General features: G+C 40.3%; 1 protein-coding gene across 13 annotated transcripts in view; it reads right to left on the bottom strand.

Annotated features, from left to right (window-relative positions):
* TMEM156 (transmembrane protein 156) overlaps positions 1-15,181 on the bottom strand; it is an 86,854-nt gene that overhangs the window by 48,559 nt on the left and 23,114 nt on the right. For 5 of the 13 annotated variants that reach the window (XR_003110637.3, XR_006552278.2, XR_003110639.3 and 2 more), the window contains exons 5-6: positions 14,314-14,400; positions 823-957 (exon numbers count right to left, since the gene is read on the bottom strand). Coding sequence is in view for 6 of the 13 variants with exons in the window: in XM_025290175.3 (XP_025145960.1) it covers positions 14,314-14,400 (87 nt within the window). In the remaining 7 variants the exon portion in view is untranslated. The remainder of the gene's footprint in view (positions 1-822; positions 958-14,313; positions 14,401-15,181) is intronic. The other 8 variants (XM_025290175.3, XM_025290173.3, XM_006066126.4 and 5 more) reach the window with 3 other exon arrangements.

The following is a 15,181-nucleotide window of genomic DNA, read 5'->3' as shown; positions in this document are numbered from 1 at the left end:
TCACAGATGTCTCCGCTTTTTATACAAAGCCCTGAACATGGATGGAAATGAGGTGACCTATAATTTAAAGAGAAATTTGGGTAGTTGTTTCTTAAGATGAGAAATCAAATAGGAAGATAAGGGTAATCAAGAATATGATGCTTTTTGTCCAAGAAGGCGATTAAACACTGATGTGATTGACGGGGAGATACTGTCAAATCTTCTCTCAGAATGTAATTCCTTTAATTAGAAAAAAAATTTGATAACAGAAACTTATTTGAGGGATTTAATTTTCTAAATAAGGAACACATTTACATGATTTAAAGATTTTAAGCTATAAAGGGATACTGAGTGAATATTGCCTGTTAACCCATCTCTCAATCACTTCCCACGATATCACATATTTCCTTCCCTTCTGGATAGATAGGTAGATAGATGAAACCTTTGTACATTTATGTTACTAAAATGTTTTTGTCCTTCCCACAACTGGCAAAATACTGTATATATCTATATCATGAATGATACATCTTGTGGATCTTTGCACATAAGTATTTCCTTATTCTTTTTTACAACTTCCTGATATTCCACAGGATGGATGTATCACCATGTCTTTAAATAGCCTCTTGTTTAGATGGTGTCTAATCTTTTGATCTTGCAAACACACTAGCAGTAAACATTGTACATATGCCATTTCTCTGCTATATGAGAACATCTATAGGATAAATTCCTAGAAATGGAGTTACTGGCTCAAAGGGTTTGTACATGCATAATTTTGATCTTATTACATAGTTATTGCCAAATTATCTATCATAGAAGTTGTACCAATTTCACCTCTAAATTTACCTTAGTGAAATATGAGTACCTCTTGCCCTTTGCCATAGAGTATGATGTCTACTTCTGGATTTTTGTCAGTCTGATAGATGAAAGTGAAGTGGTATCTCAGGGTAACTTTAATTAGCTTTTCCACCTGAATATAAGCTGCAGGAGAGGAGAAATATTTATTTCATTTGGTTCACTGCTATGTCTCCTATACCCAAATAGCCATAGTAAACATCAAACAAAAAAATTTTTGAAAGAATTTGGTCTGAGTGAGACCGAACAACTTTTCATATGTTTAAGAACTATTTGTATTTCATTTTCTATAAACAGTCCATTCTCATCCTTTACCCATGTGCCTACTGGGTTATGGTCTTTTCTTCATGAATTATTAGAAGCTCCTTATACACTAGGAAATGTTGCTCATCTCTGATGAGCTGCAAAAAACTTTTCCCAATTGTTGTTGCTGTGTACATTCTTTTGCTGCTGCTGCCGCTGCTAAGTCACTTCAGTCGTGTCCGACTCTGTGCGACTCCATAGACGGCAGCCTACCAGGCTCCTCTGTCCCTGGGATTCCCCAGGCAAGAATACTGGAGTGGGTTGCCATTTCCTTCTCCAGTGCATGAAAGTGAAAAGTGAAAGTGAAGTCGCTCAGTCATGTCCGACTCTTAGCGACCCCATGGACTGCAGCCTACCAGGCTCCTCTGTCCATGGGAGTTTCCAGGCAAGAGTACTGGAGTGGGTTGCCATTGCCTTCTCTGGTACATTCTTTTAGATATGGTCAAATTTATTAGTGATTTAGCTGAGTTTTGTGTCATGATTAGTTTTGCAGTTCATTATAAATGAATTCTACCATTGTTTCTTCTATTTTGTGGTTTCATATTACCATTAAAATCATTAACCTGTTTGAAATTTACTGTAGTGTTAGTGTGAGCTCTGGATTAAGTAAATTTTTTTTTTCCTAAGTGATTATTCAGTTGTCCCAGCATCATGCATTCAGTAATTTTTTTTGTTTTCCTACTAATATGATAAGCCATTTTCATCATTCACTAAAGTCCTGAATTTTCTTATGTTTCATTGGCTCTTTTGTTGGTAAGGGCCAACTGCACTCATGGGACTAGATGTATCAGCCTTATTTCTCTCACACTGAAAATCCCCGGGGGTCTGTGGTTTTTGTCTTTTTAAACCTGTACTCTCAAGGGTGGTTGTGGTAGGAAGAATTCTACAACAGCCCCCAAGATTCCCACTCCTGGTGTACATGCCCCCCTTTAATTCTCCTCCCTTGAGCATGGGCAGGACTATAATAGGATCTCATTCCTGTGACTAGGTTACACAAAGATGAAGAGCTTTTGCAGGTTAATTAATATCCCAAATCAGTTGATTTTGAGAGAATCTATCCTGGGTGGGTCTGATCAACGATTTGAAAGCCTTTAAAAGAGAGACATGGCCTTCCCTGCCATCAGGGAGGATCCCTCACTGGGGTCAAAGAAGCAAGCTGCCATGTTGCGAACTGTGTATGAAAAGGGTCCTATAGCAGGGCTCTGCAGGTGGCCTCCAGGACCTAGGGGTGGTGTCTGGTGGTGAGAACCAGTTAAGAAGCCAGGGCCTTCAGTTTACATCCTCAAAGAAATGAATTCTGCCAACAACATGAACCAACTTGGAAGGAAACCCTTCAGATGACAACACAGGCCAGCTCGCATCTTGACTTCAAGCTTATGAGTTCCTGGAATGCAGCAGAACAGTACCCAAATTTCTGACCCACAGAAACTGTGAGATAATGAAGGTATGTGGTCTTAAGCCACTAAGTTTGTGATAATTTGTTACACAGCAATAGAAAACAAATAAAGTGATCAACAGAGCCTTGGCCTGAAAATCCCTAGCCGTGGTAATTTAAAGTGCAGGCTCTAGAACCCTGCCCCAGACCTACTGAATTGCCATCTCTCTTCTTAATGGCCCAGGGGGCCTTTGATGGTTGATTCTGATGCACATTAAAGCTTCAGAATGAACTTCCATGTGAATAATTGTTTGACATCTTTGACAAAGCATCTTTTTTTAATTTTTATTTTATATTGGAGTATAATTGATTAACAATGTTAAAGTATATGGCAAAATGATTCTGTTATACATATAGCTGTTTCTACTCTTTTTTTCAAAGTCTTTTGCCATTTAGATTATTGCAGACTATTAAGCAGAGTTCCCTGTGCTATACAGTAGGTCCTTGTTGGTTGTCTATTTTAAATATAGCAGTGATGTTGAAGCTGAAACTCCAATACTTTGGCCACCTGATGCGAAGAGCTGACCCATTGGAAAAGACCCTAATGCTGGGGAAGATTGAGGGCAGGACGAGAAGGGGACGACAGAGGATGAGATGGCTGGATGGCATCACCCACTCGATGGACATGGGTTTGGGTGGACTCCGGGAGTTGGTGATGGACAGGGGAGGCCTGGCATGCTGCAGTTCATGGGGTCACAAAAAGTCGGACATGACTGAGCGACTGAGTGTGTATATGTTAATCCCAAATGCCTAATCTATTCCTCCCCACTCCTTCCCCACCGGTAAAAAAAATCTTATAACCTTCCAAAATTTGAGATTTAGAGAGAATAATTTTTAAAGGTTAAAATCTCAAAAAAGCCTATTCATGGAACCAAATAATTATTGAAGAAAATTATCAGAGTCCTTTTGGTTTGAAAGTCAAACTGCTCATCATTTGCTTATTTATTCGGTTTCCTGATGTTTTATAGTGTGGTATAACCATAATTCAGAAAGTCATTATTTGTCAAAATGACAGCTAGTTCAAAGTAACTCTCTAGTGGTACATTATCTTCTTTTTCTCCTAGTATCCAAAGTCATGTAACTTTTATGCTAATAGGAAAACTTCAGAAAAATTGATTAAAAGGTAAAAAGGTAGGATATCTGTCATTTTAATACCTTCTTCAGAATAGCTAAAACAGGTGATATTTTTTCTAGTTTTACACTGAGAAATAGCTTCTTTCAAATCATATTCACTCAGCAACACTACTTAATGCAGCAGAAGCAGTATGAAATATTTTAAAACTTCATACAGGTCTTTTCATGAATTTGTCAAATCTCTGAACCAAACATTTCTTTGACTTTTACAAGAGCCTCAGCGGAGCCTAAAAATTTAGAAAGAACCCTGGTCTGAGTTTTGACCTGACTGAATCTAGTGAACAAAATGGATTTCCAACAGTAGAAATTTTGATTAAAAATAAAACCACATGCTTTATGTTCTCAAATAAAGCCCCTATCACTCCACCCATGACAATGGCCAGGGTGACCTCTGATGATGTTTCTTCTTTTTAAAAATTTTTATCACTTTTCAAAATGCTTCATATCTGTGATATTTAGTCTCTAATCTCAGCTTGTCCTTCCAAAGTAATTCTTGATTCCCACTGAGTAACAGAAATTTATGAGGTGTTTCCTTCACTTTGTTCCTGATGATTTTCATGTGAAAGACAGGGTACATCTCCCACACTGAAGAAACATCTAAAACGTCCCCATCCTAGTCAGGATCTCTTGGCTACTAAGGGAATTTGCCACATCAAATTTTTTATCTTCCCTTCTGTAAAAGCACTTATTCAGCTAAATTTTACTTGGTTACTGAATTGGAAAGCCAAAAGAAAAAACAAGAACAAAACAAATTTAGGTGTCCTATGACCCTCTGTGACCTCTACTTCCCCAAAGGAGAATGTATCCAGTTTTGTTGTAATTCCTTATTTGTCTGCCTCCAGGATACAAAGTTTGTATTTTTTGCTCAGTTTACTCCCCAGAACTCCATCTTGGAGCATGACACATAACAGGTACTACTCAATAAATACGTGTTGAATGACTGAAAGAATGTTATTTAACTTATCTGTGCCTGTGTTTCTTTAAAAAAAAAAGGCTGTGGGTTCAAGCTGAACAAAACCTCTGAGGTGCCACCCAGGAATTTGGAGATAAGGAAAACAAGAGCGCCCTGTGAGAGTTAATCTATAAAATCAACCCATAATCAGAGCACAAACATGCAAAGGTATCTTCAGAAATTCAGTCAGTTCAGTTCAGTCAGTCAGTCCTGTCCGACCCTTTGCGACCCCATGAATCCCAGCACGCCAGGCCTCCCTGTCCATCACCATCTCCCGGAGTTCACTCAAACTCACGTCCATCGAGTCAGTGATGCCATCCAGCCATCTCATCCTCTGTCGTCCCCTTTTCCTCCTGCCTCCAATCCCTCCCAGCATCAGAGTCTTTTCCAATAAGTCAACTCTTCGTGCCCAAAGTACTGGAGTTTCAGCTTTAGCATCATTACTTCCAAAGAACACCCAGAGCTAATCTCCTTTAGAATGGACTGGTTGGATCTCCTTGCAGTCCAAAGGACTCTCAAGAGTCTTCTCCAACACCACAGTTCAAAGGCATCAATTCTTCAGCGCTCAGCTTTCTTCACAGTCCAACTCTCACATCCATACATGACCACTGGAAAAACCATAGCCTTGACTAGACGGTCCTTTGTTGGCAAAGTAATGTCTCTGCTTTTCAATATGCTGTCTAGGTTGGGCATAACTTTCCTTCCAAGGAGTAAGCGTCTTTTAATTTCATGGCTGCAATCACCATCTGCAGTGATTTTGGAGTCCCAGAAAATAAAGTTTGACACTGTTTCCACTATTTCCCCATCTATTTCCCATGAAGTGATGGGACCAGATGCCATGATCTTCGTTTTCTGAATGTTGAGCTTTAAGCCAGCTTTTTCACTCTCCTCTTTCACTTTCATCAGGAGGCTTTTGAGTTCCTCTTCACTCTCTGCCATAACGGTGGTGTCATCTGCATATCTGAGGTTATTGATATTTCTCCCGGCAATCTTGATTCCAGCTTGTGCTTCATCCAGCCCAGAGTTTCTCATGATGTACTTTGCATATAAATTAAATAAGCAGGGTGACAATATACAGCCTTGACATACTCTTTTTCCTATTTGGAACCAGTCTGTTGTTCCATGTCCAGTTCTAACTGTTGCTTCCTGACCTGCATATGGGTTTCTCAAGAGGAAGGTCAGGTGGTCTCGTATTCCCATCTCTTTCAGAATTCTCCACAGTTTATTGTGATCCACAGAATCAAAGGCTTTGGCATAGTCAATAAAGCAGAAATAGATGTTTTTCTGGAACTCTCTTGCTTTTTCCATGATCCAGCGGATGTTGGCAATTTGATCTCTGGTTCCTCTGCCTTTTCTAAAACCAGCTTGAACATCAGGAAGTTCACAGTTCACATATTGCTGAAGCCTGGCTTGGAGAATTTTGAGCATTACTTTACTAGTGTGTGAGATGAGTGCAATTGTGCAGTACTTTGAGCATTCTTTGGCATTGCCCTCTTTGGGATTGGAATGAAAACTGACCTTTTCCAGTCCTGTGGCCACTGCTGAGTTTTCCAAATTTGCTGGCATATTGAGTGCAGCACTTTCACAGCATCATCTTTCAGGATTTGAAATAGCTCAACTGGAATTCCATCACCTCCACTAGCTTTGTTCGTAGTGATGCTTTCTAAGGTCCACTTGACTTCACATTCCAGGATGTCTGGCTCTAGGTGAGTGATCATACCATCGTGATTATCTAGGTCGTGAAGATCTTCAGAAATTACCCCTAGGCTAAAACCTGTTAAATGTTAAAAGTGCTGTGTGAAATGAGCCAATTAGGCTTCCTCTAAAACAAGGAATAAAGCCTCTTAAACTATGTTGGCAAAAGAATCCACTTGAAGACCTGGCAAACAAGTCTTGGCTGTGATTTGACTTCCCACATGGTTCCAAGAAGAGAGGACACAGGTGTGTGCCGTCAGAAGCGTTTTGGTCCATATTTCTCTCAGCTGAGTTTTCTCTTTGGGAATTAATACTCTGGTCTTCTGGTTTTATCAGCTGTTGGTGTGAGCTGGGTTACACAACCATAGATCCTGCTGCCATTGCAGGAGGCTGAGCCAAGAGGCCTGAAGGAAGGCACTAGATGAGGTAAGTTACCTCTGTGAACCTGTGTGGTCTTGTGGGCAGCGGCCCAACCAGGCTTGGGCCTCGCCTGCCATGTTCCTTCAAAGCAGACCAGGTACTGAAACAGAACTATCGAGATCATTTCCTTGTGACTTTGGCAAATCTAGTGTGGCTGCCTTAAGGAAAATTAAGGTAAAATGAGGCAATAAAGGTACACTTTGATGTACTCTGAAAAAAAGGACTGCTAAGTGCAACACAAAGTATTTTTACCAGCGTCTTTTAAAGCTCACCAGAGGACACTGCTCAAAATTTAGTGGGACTTGTGTATGCGCTTAGCAGGCACAGGCTGTGGTTAGCTAACCTCCAAAACGACGACCTCTGTGCTTCCTTCTCTCCTTCACACTTTGAGAGATTCAGCCACAACTTTGTGGAGATAATGGCAATAAATGTCCAACCTGTTACCCACAGAGTACTCAGTTTCCTCATAAGAGCCTCTCTAAAAATGGATGAATTCAAGTTAATCCTCACAGATTACTTTGGGCAAGACAGATGTGGACGTTCTCAGATGGTTCACTGATTCTTATTCAGTTCTCTAAGCTGGCTTCAAAAAAACCTTTCAGTCTTAATTATTTTTTCTAATTGCCATTAGTTCAGTTCAGTTGCTCAGTCGTGTCAAACTCTTTGTGACCCCACAGACTGCAGCATGCCAGACTTCCCTGTCCGCCACCAACTCCCGGAACTTACTCAAACTCATGTCCATCGTGTTGGTGATGCCATCCAACCATTCAGCCTCTATTATCCCCTTCTCCTCCTGCCTTTAATCTTTCCCAGCATCAGGGTCTTTCAGTTCTTCGCATCAGGTGGCCAAAGTACTGGAGTTTCAGCTTCAGCTTCAGTCCTTCCAATGAATATTTAGGACTGATTTCCTTTAGGATGGACTGGTTGGATCTCCTTGCAGTCAAAGGGACTCTCAAGAGTCTTCTCCAACACCACAGTTCAAAAGTATCAATTCTTTGGCACTCAGCTTTCTTTATAGTCTTACTCTCACATCTATACATGACTACTGGAACAATCATAGCTTTGACTAGATGGACCTTTGTTGTCAAAGTAATGTCTCTGCTTTTTAATATGCTGTCTAGGTTGGTCATAGCTTTTCTTCCAAGGAGCAACCATCTTTTAATTTCATGGGTGCAGTCACCATCTACAGTGATTTTGGAGCCCCCGAAAAGATAAAGTCTCTCACTGTTTTCATTGTTTCCCTATCTGTTTTCTATGAAGTGATGGGACGAGATGCCATGATGTTAGTTTTCTGAATGTTTAGTTTTAAGCCAGCCTTTTCACTCTCCTCTTTCACTTTCATCAAGAGGCTTTTTAGTTCTTCATTGCTTTCTGCCATAAAGGTGGTATCATCTGCATATCTGAGGTTATTGATATTTCTCCCAGCAATCCTGATTCCAGCTTGTACTTCATGCAGCCCAGCATTTTGCATTATGTACTCTGCATGTAAGTTAAATAAGCAGGGTGTCAATATACACCCTTAACTTACTCCTTTTCTGATTTGGAACCAGTCTGTTGTTCCATGTCCAGTTCTAACTGTTGCTTCTTGGCCTGCACACAGATTTCTCAGGAGGCAGGTCAGGTGGTCTGATATTCCCATCTCTTGAAGAATTTTCCACAGTTTGTTGTGATCCACACAGGCAAAGGCTTTGGCATAGTCAATAAAGCAGAAGTAACATGTTTTTCTGGAACTCTCTTGCTTTTTTGATGATCGAACAGATGTTGGCAATTTGATCTCTGGTTCCTCCACCTTTCCTAAATCCAGCTTGAACATTTGGAAGTTCATGGTTCACATACTGTTGAAGCCTGGCTTGGAGAATTTTGAGCATTACTTTACTAGCATGTGAGATGAGTGCAATTGTGTAGTAGTTTGAACATTCTTTGGCATTGCCTTTCTTTGGGATTGGAATGAAAACTGAGCTTTTCCAGTCTTGTGGCCACTGTTGAGTTTTCCAAATTTGCTGGCATATTGAGTGCCTCACTTTCACAGCATCATCTTTTAGGATTTGAAATAGCTCAACTGGAATTCCATCACCTCCATTTAGCTTTGCTCATAGCGATGCTTCCTAAGGGCCACTTAACTTCGCATTCCAGGATGTCTGGCTCTAGGTGAGTGATCATACCATCGTGGTTATCTGGGTCATGAAGATCTAATTGTCATAGGAATATAGAATTTCAATATTGTTATGCATCATTCTGACCTTTCCATCACATGAAAACATGGGCACTTTTGTGCAAGCGCAAGATAGGTAGTAGCCTTTTAGTGCTAATAGAACCAATTATGGTGCCTTAAAATACATTTCCATTATTCAAGGTGCCAACTCCCTACTATGTTCAAAGCTCCAACTGTTTTTATTAACAGTGATCCTAAAACTACTCAGCTGTTCCAAATCTGGCTGGTGAGAGAATCAAATGTGGGGGGGGGGGAAATGACTACAGAATTATCTAGAATTAGCAATTAAAGAGGGGGGAAATCTTCTTGAACAGATAGGTGCTAATATTCCGAGACATTGACTCAGTGTCTGATTCATTGACACTGCAGGTATCCTTAGTACTCCAAGGAATGAAACTGATGAAGTGTTTAACCATTCTCCTTTTGTTATTTTGGGTAGGCATTATCAAAAGTTATAGTTTGGAAAAAAAAAAAAAGAAAAAAAAAGTTATAGTTTGGGAGGAAAAGGTCTTTGTAAGATGACAGCAGCCATTCTTTCAACATAGACAACACAGGGTTGTATTTATTTCACAAATATTTATTGGGTATCTGTTATGAACTCTTCTATACACTGTACTATGAGCTGGGGATGCAGCAATAAGTATTATCAGATAGTGTCCTGATCACAAGGTGCTAACTGGCTCACAGGAGAGACAGTAAGTAATAACGGAAACATAAAAGAACAACAGTGATAATTGCCACAAAAAGATGTGTTATGTTATGAGGGTGTAGTTTACTTTGTCCACCAAATCTGAGACACTTCCCTGAGAAAGGGTTAGTTAAGCCAAGATTAACAAGATTAACGAAAGGCAGGGTTGGAGTTAATCAGACAAAGGCAGGGTGGGAAAGGGGAAGGTTTGCAAGGGAGGTGGCGACTGGGGGTAGGATGGGTCAGGCAGGGAAAGTTTTTGCACAGATGAAGATGTTTATCTGCAAAATGTTTTACCCTGTTTTTTCAGACCTGGCACAAATGGCTGTCACATAGAGTCACGCAGTGAATGAATAGAGTAAATTATTTTATTTAGCCTATGGATTCTTCACTCTTACGAATTTCCTCCTACATGTAGAGTCACCCCCTGCTTCTTGATCTATTCTGTAACCAAGCAGATGGCTATAACCTTTACTGTCTTATGAACCTAAATCTGTATTTTAAGAGTCATAAATATTATAGTTAAGCAAGTAAAAATTAAATTTTCATGTTATCTTGCTTGGTTGCTGGACATCTGGTACCAGTAATTTATCTTCTGCATAAAATTGAAACCTGCTTAATCTTTATACTGGCCTTAAACATGTTGCAAATTATAATTTTACACTGCCATCAGTTTTATTTGGGAGTAATATATATTACAAGGTCATCCGCCTCCTTTTGGCATTTAGCAATTCTCATTCATGATGAAACTCCATTTTCTTTGCTTTGTGGTTCTTCAGAACCCACCCACATTAACTGTCAGTGCTGAAATGTTACTTTTAGGATGACTCACACTGTCTCACACACACTTCTGCTAAATTATAGAGAAAATGTTTCATCTCGGTTTCCAGCTCTTTTACATCTGAAGAGTAAGAAGAGTTTTGATCTGAACCAGCAGTATACTTCCCCGTTCATCATTGTCATTAAGTGATGCGCTGGAAAGTGCAACCACTGGTTAGAACCAAGTTTGAACCCTGACCCTGCTAGGATCTGGCAGTGGGTCAGTTACTTTAAACTCTTTTAGCTTCCATTTTTCTCATCAGGAAAGAAAAAGTGAGGTTCTTATAAAATGATGTGTGTGAAAGTACTGTGCACATCAAGGGGGTTACTGAGTTTGTATAGTTTAATTAGCTTCCCTTCTCCTAAGGAACCAGGGGTCAAATCTCCTGAATGGTGGCCTCAGCTCTGTGAAGGCAGAGACCGCACTGTGGTACGACCACTGTGTCGGCAATGCTTAGCACTGTTTCTGGCTCAAAGTGTTCAATATATTTTGGTTGAATATTTGAAAGTGAAGAATTTCAAGTTTTAAAGATCTCGCCATTTTTGATAGACATAGTGTGGAAAGAGATGATAGAACTCCCTTGGCTGACCCACACAGTGGAGGAGGCTCAACTCCTAGGAACCTGCTGTCATGCACGTAGATATTTATTTGTTGGCTGTCCAGTATATGGCCATCTCAGGGGCACTCTCAAGTATGCAGGAAGTTAGAGGGGCAGATATCCCCTCTCCCTGCTTCCTGGTACCCAGAGTACCAATCTGTGCCTTCATTCAGTCAACCAGATACCCCTCTGTGGAGCTTGTAATCCTGGACAGTGATGCAAAGTGGCTGAGTGGTCAAAGGGGAGCTCTGGCAACCCAGAGGGAGCATCTGGTGTGGACATCAGCAGAGGCATTCTCAACAGACCATTCCTATGGGGTAACACCAGTCGTGTTTTGGCTGCCTGTCCCCTCAACTCCTGCACAAGCTTAGATTACCTAATGTTCTTGTTGCTTCCATGGGTTCTCTACTGCTCTTCCCATAAATTTCCTTTCTGCCAAATCAGCCAAGTTGGTTTCTATTGTCTGCACCCAATGATTCAAATACACTACCCTGGCCTTCATCTCCCAAGGTAGTCAACTCATTAAGCACTATTTTTATGGATGAATCTCCAAGTTACTTTTGCATGGTTCTCAAAATTTCTTCAAAATGTTTTTTATTATCCTTTGATATCCTTAGCAGTTCTACAAAGTGCATTTTATGTTCTTTAATGAAATGAAATTATGTTCCCTTGATCATTCCGTCTCTCCATTTGTTTTCACCTTTCCCCACCTCCAAGGTTCATTTCTCATTCAACTGCTCCTTTTACTCTACACTCATTTCCCCTTAGGGTTTGTGCAATTTAATAAGCTTTTATTGTGCATGAACTACATGCCAGATACTATGCTAGGGACAAGAATCCAAAGATGAATGGGACAGAGTCATCACCTGTGTGAAAAGAATATAGTCAAGTGAATAAAATGTAAAATAGATGAATGCCAAGGCAGACAACAGAAGGCATCACACTTCCCCCAAGCAAGAGAGAAAATATTAGAGACACACAGAAGCTTGAAAATTGATTCTGTGTGACTTCTCTTTCTGTAGCAATGAGGCTTATTTATTTCACCTGTGTTCACTGTGCCCCCAGCACGTGCCAGGCCCCGTGCAGCGCAAGGGTGTTATTTCTCTCTCATCTTCTTGAGGGTGTGAGCTATCTATATCTCTGTGTGTATGTGTGTCACAATACTTACTTTGTAATACATGAGCAACTCAAGAGACCTTCTGGAACGTACAGGCAGGGCTGACAGCAAGCTGCTCTGCTGAATGTGACTATAGTCACTGCTCTCTTTGAACTACATTTTTTTTCTTTTTCACTCATGTTACTGCTTCTCCAGAGGATCATGCTGGCACATTTTTTCCCTTAGATTCTCACTGTTGCTGATCATCCATCATTACAAAGAGAGGCCTTAGAAATAGCACTCGGGGGAGACATTATTTCCTTCCCATTTCTCTCTCAGAAAGAGCAACTTATCATGGGAGGGGGGAAAATGCATTTAAGGTTAAAGGAATATTTATAACAAGAAAGCATCTGCTTCTTCCTCCCTTAAAGATGCTAAGCTTCCAAAGACCTCTTGGTTTTAAAAAAAGGCCATCACCCCTTGGCCCACTCTAAACATTAATATTATATGCCTGGTAATAAAGTCAGAGGATTTTTAATGAGAACCATTAAAGGGAAAGGATGGCTGAGGCAGATTTCTCTGGTGCATGAAAATCACAGGCTCATAAATAGAACCTGTGAGGTGAGTCTTGTGGTTAGCTAGTACTTTAAATTTGTGCTTCCCCTGATTATATGGGTTGACAGGGGAACTACTGACTTTTTCTCAGACAAGGCTACAGGGCTCAGAATTATTACTTAAAATGAGGAAGTACCAGAATTCCTAAGTCAACCCAAAGCCCAGGAGCACTGGGTTAAAACATGCCTGGCCCATGAATGGCAGGCCCAGGCACCAGGTAAGAAGGGTGAGCAGAGGCTATGCCACAAATAAACATTACTTTTGCCATTTGAAACCACCCTGTGTTGTCTATTTCATTCATCAAACAAAATTGGCACTGACCGCATGCAGTTTTCATCAACCTTCCCCTCGTTTTTGTTGTTGCTGTCCAAGTCATCCAGTTGTGTCTGACTCTTTGTGACCCCATGGACTGCCGCATGCCAGGCCTCCCTGTCCCTCACCATCACCCGGAATTTGCCCAAGTTCATGTACGTTGCTGATGTCAAATGATGACTTAGCTAATGCTTCTTATTAGCCATAGGTTAACCATTTTACTGCTAATGATGAGCGTAGAAAGTCTAAATTTCTTTTTAATTGAGCTCTTTAGGGGCACCCAACCCAATTTTTTTTCTCAAATTAGGGCTCTGAGTACCTCCCAGTTTAAAAAGCTAAGAAAGTCCCCAGAGCATATTTTCCAGTGAAATGCTGTGCATCTCCATGTGGTTACAAATGTAGCTGTGGTGAGAGCTCAGGGTTTGGTTTCCTTTTGTTTTTAAAAATTGTTTACACAGCAGACATGAAGCTTCCTTATTGAACTTCTCACAAAATGCGAAGGCACCTGCTCCCTGGCTGTGCACCAGGAGCCGTGGTAACACCAGTCATAATTCTCTGGTTTTCTGAGTCGAGGACATTATTTCTCCTTGATGGAGAAGTTTTGCCCATGTTGTATTTTCTCTCTCTCTCTTTAAAATGGTTTGACAATTTGAATTCAGAAAGAGACTTCACAGTTAGAAGAATGAGATCGAACCACAGCATCTGTGCTCACAGCCCCCTCAGCTGCTCTAATTAGGATTCCCTTATTCTGTTTCTAGCTCTCAGGAGAGGACAGGGGACTTTTTAATTGGGGCTATTAGACGTTCTCTTTGTACAATGACACCCTCTGCTAAGTAAAGGCTCCAGCAAAACTATGCCCACTCTGCAATTACTTCTCGCAATTCCAAGGAATAATGGTATCTTGTCTCATTTAAAAATAAACCTGAGGCTTATTCCTTATTGCTTTCTCGCCTCTGCCTACTCACATGAATTTCTTCTTGCCAATTAAGCCAACTTTCCATTATTTAAGGAGGTAGTTTTTATCATAACTGTCCCCTGATAATAAGACACATTAAACTGGATTTCATTTGCTCATGGCTCCTTTCTTCCAGCTACAAGACTAATTTAAATGAGCTCAGATCACTCGCTCTTGTGTCTATAGTGAAATGGTGATGCATTGGAATTTCATGGGCAGTGCTCTGTTTGGATATCACAGAACTCACCTGAAATAACCCGCACGTTCAATGTTCGTAGTTTCTCAGAATCACTTCCTCGTAAGAGGGCAGATGTAGGTTCGTATTTATGACCTACTCCAAGAAAAGATATTAAATATTTAGATGATAAGCAAGCATATTCTTAATATATATTCCCCATGTTGGTCCCAAGGATTACCAAGGAAAATAGGCCATTCATAGCAGAGCCTGGAGTAATAAAACATTGAGCTTTTTCTTATTGTTATTTTCCATTTAACAAGTAGATACTTTCTAAAACCAATGGCTTCTCCACTGCCATAAATGCAATTGTGCATCTATTCTTATATGCAGAATATTATTTTGTTATGTATAATAGATGATATACAGAATATTTGACATATGTTTAATATTTAATGTCCTAAATGGCATGATAATTTTCACTACTTCATATGTTGGATTTGCAAGGCAAGCTTTTGAAAGCCAGTGATCCTGTCATTTAGGTAGATATTCCTAAAAACATAATGTCACTCCCCACTATTGATCTCTTTCTAGACATTTTCTCTATCTGGCTTATATCTCTCTCTTTTCTAATATATAAGTTGGCTTAAAGCTCAACATTCAGAAAACTAAGATCATGGCATCCAGTCCCATCACTTCATGGCAAATAGATGGTAAAATAGTGAAAACAGTGGCTGACTTTATTTTTCTGGGCTCCAAAAATCACTGCAGATGGTCACTGCACCCATGAAATTAAAAGATGCTTACTCCTTGAAAGGAAAGCTATGACCAACCTAGACAGCATATTAAAAAGCAGAGACATTGCTTTGTCACCAAAGGTCTGTCTAGTCAAGGCTATGGTTTTGCCAATGGTCATGTATGGATGTGAGAGTTGGACTAT

This window comes from Bubalus bubalis, chromosome 7 (genome assembly GCF_019923935.1).
Source record: "Bubalus bubalis isolate 160015118507 breed Murrah chromosome 7, NDDB_SH_1, whole genome shotgun sequence".
NCBI classification, from domain to species: domain Eukaryota; kingdom Metazoa; phylum Chordata; class Mammalia; order Artiodactyla; family Bovidae; genus Bubalus; species Bubalus bubalis.
The sequence above is the reverse complement of the archived record's forward strand: the minus strand, read 5'-3'. Positions and strand labels throughout refer to the sequence as shown.